At 43.0% G+C, this 7,631-nt stretch overlaps 1 protein-coding gene across 2 annotated transcripts in view; it reads left to right on the top strand.

Annotated features, from left to right (window-relative positions):
• nhsl2 (NHS-like 2) overlaps positions 1-7,631 on the top strand; it is a 116,363-nt gene that overhangs the window by 9,856 nt on the left and 98,876 nt on the right. The window contains exon 1 of one of the 2 annotated variants that reach the window (XM_069714831.1): positions 3,838-3,950. The exons of the other annotated variant lie outside the window; for it this stretch is intronic. Coding sequence (XP_069570932.1) covers positions 3,854-3,950 — 97 coding nt within the window. The 5' untranslated portion in view covers positions 3,838-3,853. Of the gene's footprint in view, positions 1-3,837; positions 3,951-7,631 lie in introns of those variants that run through there. 2 annotated transcript variants of the gene reach the window in all.

The following is a 7,631-nucleotide window of genomic DNA, read 5'->3' as shown; positions in this document are numbered from 1 at the left end:
CAAAATAAAGGTGTTTAAACTCAATAAGGAAGTTTAGTTTTGGTTCGTCTGATCGGAGAGTCGAGGAGATGAGGAGGAAGGCGGGAGGAGATGAGGAGGGAGGAAGGAGGAGATGTGAGATGAGGAGGGAGGAGATGAGGAGATGAGGAGGGAGGAGGGAGGAGATGAGGAGGAAGGAAGGAGGAGATGAGGAGGGAGGAAGGAAGAAATGAAGAGGGAGGAGATGAGGAGTGAGGAGATGAGGAGGAAGGAGGGAGGAGATGAGGAGGGAGGGGAAGGAAATGAGGAGGGAGGAGATGAGGAGGGAGGAATGAGGAAATGAGGAAGGAGGAGATGAGGAGGGAGAAGATGAGGAGGGAGGAGAGGAGATGAGGAGGGAGGAGGTGAGGAGGAAGGAGGGAGGAGATGAGGAGGAAGGAGGGAGGAGATGAGGTCGGGCTGCGTTCAGCGGCGTCAACAAAGTATTTATTATGTTATGCGTCGTGGAGAGGAGCTTCAGACGGGATGAAGCAACAGAACACACAGTTCTGACACTGAACACATGGACCTGGACACCCTGATGAGCTGTGTGTGTGTGTGTGTGTGTGTGTGTGTGTGTGTGTGTGTGTGTGTGTGTGTGTGTGTGTGTGTGTGTGTGTGTCTCTCTCTCTCTCTCTCTTGCTAACAGCCCACTACCTGGCAGCCATGATGCTCTGCAGTTTGGACATGGTGTGAATAAACAGTGTGTGTGTGTGTGTGTGTGTGTGTGTGTGTGTGTGTGTGTGTGTGTGTGTGTGTGTGTGTGTGTGTGTGTGTGCAAACACCACACAGACTATGGTGTGAATAAACAGTGTGTGTGTGTGTGTGTGTGTGTGTGTGTGTGTGTGTGTGTGTGTGTGTGTGTGTGTGTGTGTGTGTGTGTGTGCAAACACCACACAGACCTGTTATATCCTCTGTTAACACCCAGATTTTTGTTTTGGTGTTTTGTGTCATGTATGATTCACGGTTCCGCAGATTCTGTTTCATTAGTGAGTATGACGGTGCATCTGTGTTTCTGCTCCGTAAAAGCTGTTGTTTGTTGTTGTTTGTTTACGTCCTGCAGCAAACAGGAAGCTTTGGCCGTGCTTCCTTTGATCACTTCATATCGATATTTAGAAATAGTAGAAATATGTTGAAAAATATATGGAATAAAAATGGAAAAATAGTCTAAATTAGATGCGGCGTCACGTGGTGCATAAAAATGCTAAAACAATGAAATAACAATCTATAAAAAAATATACAACGACGTCAGTCTCAGTCAGATTTGTAGAAGTTTTTTTTTCAGGATTTTTCTGCAACAAAACACGTTTAAATCGCTGTAAAAAACAGGTGTTTGTTTACGAGTTCTGAAATGAGGATTTCTACCGTCCCCAGAGAGAAAAGTCCAAAACAGTCAAACACATAAACTTTATATAATAAAGTCAATTATATGAAAACAAAACAAAAAAAGGAAGAGAGAACATCTGCCCTGTCTGCTCCACATGTCTCCTCCTGACAAGCTTGCCAGCACCGAGACGGGGTTTCTATGGTTACGGGGACTCACACATCCGCCTGCAGCATTTTCTACACATTATTAATATTATTATTATTATTTACAAGATTTTGCTTTGAAACTGTGTTTTATGAGCTCAGACTCTTCTTCCGTCACTCGTGCAGCATTTCTGCGTGTGTGTGTGTGTGTGTGTGTGTGTGTGTGTGTGTGTGTGTGTGTGTGTGTGTGTGTGTGTGTGTGTGTGTGTGTGTGTGTGTGTGTGTGTGTGTGTGTGTGTGTGTGTGTGTGTGTGTGTGTGTGTGTGTGTGTGTGTGTGTGTGTGTGTGTGTGTGTGTGTGTGTGTGTGTGTGTGTGTGTGTGTGTGTGTGTGTGTGCTGGTGTGTGTGTGTGTGTGCCCTCTACCTGTCCTCTGTGGTCATTATGTCCTGTGTGAAGTCGGCTCTCTGCCCCGGCTCGGCTCGGCTCGGCTCGGTCGGGTCGTTGTTCTGTGACGCTGCAGACGTTCTGCCCAACGCTTCACTCTGAGCAGCGTCTGAAGCTGCTGCACTCGTTCTCACGTCGTGATGCACTTTTAAAACCTTTTCATCTCCGAGCACCGCGTGAAGCACTTTCTGGTTCTCATGATCCGGACTCCTAATTTCAAAACCAAATTGTCCAAAATACACATGCATCGCTCTATGAAGGCTGCTGGTTTGTTTAAAGTCGCTGCCCTAAATACGAGGGATGGGGAGGTCAAGGAAAACTCTACTATTCGAAATTCGCTCTGCACTTTTTTTTTTCTTCGAATATTCGCATTCGTCAGATCTGTACAAACACGGTAAATTTGCAACCTATCGGGCTTTAATTTCCCAATTTAACCGTGATGACAAGAGAAACTTCTGGAGATATTTATAAATTAGGAACCGCACCCACAGGAAATCACATCTGGGATTGTAAGAACACGCCGCACGGCTTCACAGTTATACAGGATATCAAATTTCAGTTTTATTTGAAGTTTGGTCTGATGGCTTCAGTCTTTGCTGCGATCAAGTCTGGAAACCCTGTTTTCATAAAGGTCTGCCGGCCGTTCTGAAGGACCGAACCAGCGACCGGTGATGTCGAAATAAAGCATTTTGTTTGGAAATATAGTTCCAGCGAGGAGGGATATGAACAATCGGAGCAACGCCAGTAAATATGGAGGAGTTGAAATGGTGTCATGAGTGACGAGGGTCAAACCTGCCAAAATAAGACCCAAGTGGTGCGATGATGTAATGATCTTTATGGTTTGATTGATGGTCTGTTTTTCTAATTACTAATCAAACTAAACAAAGAAAATGAGGTGGCAAATCAAAAAGACGTTACATAAACACACGTTTAATCAGAACTCATGAAGTCACAATAAAGTGGGACAAACTCTCGACTTTACGTACGCAACACAAAAATCTATCATGTTTGAGCTATTTGAGGAGTCAGCGATACATGTAGGTGTGTCTGTGTGTGTGTGTGTGTGTGTGTGTGTGTGTGTGTGTGTGTGTGTGTGTGTGTGTGTGGGCTGACGCAGCAGAACTAGCTGCAGCTTTGGGAGCAAGAGAAAGACACACACACACACACACACACACACACACACACACACACACACACACACACACACACACACACACACACACACACACACACACACACACACACACACACACACACACACACACACACACACACACATTTATTTACACTACAGCAGAATAAAGCTGGACAAACTACTCACGGATGTAACACTCAAACATGGACGTGACATTTGAAAGTACGCCGTGTGTGTGCGGCTGTTTCAAAAGATAAAAACACACACACACACACACACACACACACACACACACACACACACACACACACACACACACACACACACACACACACACACACACACACACACACACACACACACACACACACACACACAAAGCATGGAATGGGATTATCATGTGAACTGTCACTGCTGATTCTTTTGCTGGAGAGAGACCATATGAGGCAGAGAGAGGGAGAGAGAGAGAGGGGCAGTGAGGTAAGTGTGATGAAGAGGGGTGAGGGAGGAGAGCAGGGGAGGGACGGGAGAGGACGGACAAGTGGACAGAGAGACGGATGGACAGACGGGAGGACAGTGTTTCATCAAAGTAACTGAGTAGACGATAGATAGATAGATAGATAGATAGATAGATAGATAGATAGATAGATAGATAGATAGATAGATAGATAGATAGATAGATAGATAGATAGATAGATAGATAGATAGATAGATAGATAGATAGATAGATAGATAGATAGATAGATAGATAGATTGAGTGGTAGATAGATTGAGTGGTAGATAAAATGCGTTGGAAAAAGAGGCGATCACCAGCGCAGGGGAAGACGGGGGATGATGAAGATGAGAAGACAGACTCCTCTTTCCGAGTGCATCTCTTTAAAGGTAGAGTGTTTGTGTGTGTGTGTGTGTGTGTGTGTGTGTGTGTGTGTGTGTGTGTGTGTGTGTGTGTGTGTGTGTGTGTGTGTGTGTGTGTGTGTGTGTGTGTGTGTGTGTGTGTGGATGTGTGTGTGGATGTAAACCTGCAGAGCAAAGTCAGAGGAGTATTCTTTTTTTTTTTTAAACAGTAAACTGTGACTGTAAATGTGACGTCAGAATGTGGCCACATTAAGGTGTGATGAAGATGAAGATGAAGGCGTGATGAAGATGAAGGTCTCGTTTGTCTTTGTGTGGCTCAACATTAATATCAAACTGATGTATTTGTCTTGTTACGAGTAAGGTTTATGTTACATTTGGCATAAAATATTGATATTATATGTAATATTGAGAAATATTTTATTCCGATTTGGTCACAATTGTGGTGAAGAATTGTGTGAATTTGCATCATTTTATTGTAAAATGTCAAGTTGTCCCACTTTAACCCCCCGATTGCACCAAAGTCTTCCACAAACTCAGTTTGAGACTCTGTTGCTGTTCAGTGAGTTTATTCTCCCAGATATGTTTGAGCCACCGCAGATCAGATATCGTCAGATATTTGGATAAAGAGGAAGAGGAGGAGGAAGCTTTTATGCTGTTGTGTGTGTGTGTGTAGATAAACACTGACGGAGATATGAAGACGCTGGTCCGCTACGCAGCAGCGAGAGACTCAGGAAATGTTTGTTGAGCTCAATTGTCAAAGACAAAACTGGACATAAATTAAAGATGTATTTGGGTGTTTCTCCGCTTTCTTCAGATAAACTTTGTGAAGCAATAAGACACTTCGGTCATTGATCGAATTACCTGGGACGACCCGGTGGGACTTGTTATACTGCAGCGTGCTCAGCCAAGATAAACACACGTCTTTCATATGTCGCTGCTTGACTCACTCCTGACAAATGAGCTCAAAGGATGTCGAAAACGACTTGTGTTCAAACTAACAAATCTACCCGGACACATTACCCACGCCACAAACACACAAACACACAAATGGTTTGAATCATTTTACTATCAAACATGTGTCGCTCCTGTTATTTAGCGGTTTTCCATTGACGAAGTGGCTGAATACTGAATGTCCTCGTGTGGCTGGTGTCTGTGGAGGTCGTGGTCAGATGCACAGAATCAGTTCCAGCCTGGTAATTCAATTTTAATGGCAGCAGAGGACTGATAATCTCATCAAATTTCTGACTGAACTCTTGACCTTCTGAAATCAGAGAAACTAAGATGTTGTTTTCTTTTGTATTTTTCATACATTTGTTAAGATTTATAAAAGTATTCTTTATCTGTTAGAATTGTTTATTCCATCGTAACCTCATTGTTTTCAAAGGTCACCTGTTTGCTAGCTGTTGATACTTTTCTTAAAAATTCTCCTTTAAGGTCACCGGTTGAAATCAATAACGCTCAGCAAAAAGTTACTGTGCGTTTAGTTGCACCAACAATAATGTGAAAAATGCTGATCTCCAATTTGATCCTCTGCCAAGTCCTAAAAAAAGATGCTGACAGAAGCGCTTCATGGCTCCAGGCTGTACGAAGAGGAGACAACGGGACACTGGCTTATTGTAGCTGTTGTTTGGTTAAAGGCCACTGAAACCATAAATATGGAACAAACTGCAATATGAGTTCATTTTTAGTTTCTAGCATTGTTGTAATTGTGAACCGGACTTTGAAGGTTTCACTTCAGCTCTCTCTTTCTGAAGTTCAAGAGTTATTGAATAAGTATGAGTTATGCGTTTGTCCTTTTTGATGAGGGAAACCGAGTTATCTTCTGAGGGTTTCTGGTTTGTGACGGTCACATAAAACAAGCCGGTGTCTGTTAATGCCGGCCTGCCCGGAGCTGCAGGACGGTCTGCTCCGTAACCCGGCTCGCATGGCGGGACCAGACGGGACTCTCAGACAGACACAGTTTATAATGTAACTAGAAATGTTTGTTGCCCTGAAGGAAATTTCCTGGAAGATTTCAAAGAGGAAAAAAGAAAAAAGAAGAGGAGCTTGACTCATCAGCTCTCCATCTGTGTCTCTGTTGGATCTTTTGTGCGTCTGACTGGATTGGCGCCCAGTGAGCCGTCTCAGGCTGACTTTTCTAAACTTTTAAATGAGCTCATTTGTCCGTGACGTCTGAAATCTGTGTTGTTGGAGCGACGGAAACTCTTGAAGGAGCATCTTGTTCTCACGGGACTTTGAACGGTCAGGCTTTTTGTGAGGCCGAGTTTGACCCCAAAATGTGGACGAATGAAGTGATTCTCATTCTGAGGTCAAACTTGGTTCCACGTGTTGTTGTTGCGACTCGAACTAAACATCTGGATATCCGAGCGGTCCGTTGCTGTAAGCGGCTGTATTTAAAAAAAAAAATAATTTCAGAATCTGAATCTGTTGAGTTCCTGTTGTTGTTTACAAACTAAAGATTTTTGTTTTGTTTTTACTGAATATTTGAAGGCAAATTGTTCCGTTTATGCTGACATACAAAACGATCACACTTATGACAGAAAATGTGAATTGTGAATTCCCATATTTCACATTCTGATTTAATGAAAGCTTGATTACCAGGCTGTGCTTGGCTGGTTAAGCTGCTTTTCTCTACTGTAAAGCCCTTAAAGTCACCTGTAAATCATATAATCGACATCCTACAAACAAATTGCCGTGTCATTTCCGCAGTGAAGCCCTCGTAGACTGAATAAAGGAAGTCTGATCGCCTCGTCCACACACACACACAAGCTCAGCCTTTAGGATCTGGAGCTGGAGGCGATGGAGAAGAAGGAAACAGGCCTGACATTTAGACTGTTGGCAGATTATTGTGGCATCACCGAGTCACCTTTTATTCCTCTGATTGGACCGAACGCTGAAATAGAAGCTACTGAAAGTAGTTTTTTGAAGGAGAGATATTTGCAGCAGCGTATCAGACTCACCGTCAGGCTTTCTCTCCCAGTCTCTCGTCTCCTCTCCCTCATTAACTCCCCCTCTTGTCATGTAGCAGCAGGGGGAGTACCGCTGCACCTCCCGGGACTTTATACTCAAGCACGTACAATCACACACAACCTCCAATTAGCGCTGACTCGGGCGTGATTTATCCACTGAGTTGGTTTTGACACAAACATGAAAGTTTATTCAGCCATGAAACTCAAAGCAGATGGGAAGAAAGAGTTTCACCACAGACGACACCGACAAGAGAAGAGAGAAGGTGTGGAAGGACAGTTTCATTCATTCTCTGATCTTAAAATAATAATCCTGCTTCAAAAATGAGTCATTTAATGACTCTTCTATTATTTTTGAAGGCAATAAAGCCAGAAATCATATTTGTTCAATTATAACTATGCTGAGGAAAGGATTTTTTTTTTTTTCCCTCTGAGGATGTTCATCAGCTCCTGTCATTGTTTATGACAGCAGTTCAGTGTCGTTTGTAACATCATCTGTACTCAACACCAGCAATCTGTCAGCAGGAACTGTGGTTGACAAACCGTTATAGTCTGTCAGCATATTATTATATTTATGCAAGAAACATTGATGTATCCAAATTTCTACTTTTAATTAGGTGAGACTGTGCGAACAAAAACATTTTTTTTTTTTTACCTGCAATGCAACTTTTTTTGTTGTTTTAGATTTTTTTTGGGACTATTTTGCTTCCATAACATCTTTTCTTTCAGACTGGTGGAAAGA

The sequence above is a fragment of the Brachyistius frenatus genome, unplaced genomic scaffold, assembly GCF_029030835.1.
Source record: "Brachyistius frenatus isolate BFR_SWC_R1_liver_20210118 unplaced genomic scaffold, ASM2903083v1 Contig_135, whole genome shotgun sequence".
In the NCBI taxonomy this organism is placed as follows: domain Eukaryota; kingdom Metazoa; phylum Chordata; class Actinopteri; family Embiotocidae; genus Brachyistius; species Brachyistius frenatus.
This window is presented reverse-complemented; position numbering and strand designations above follow the sequence as displayed.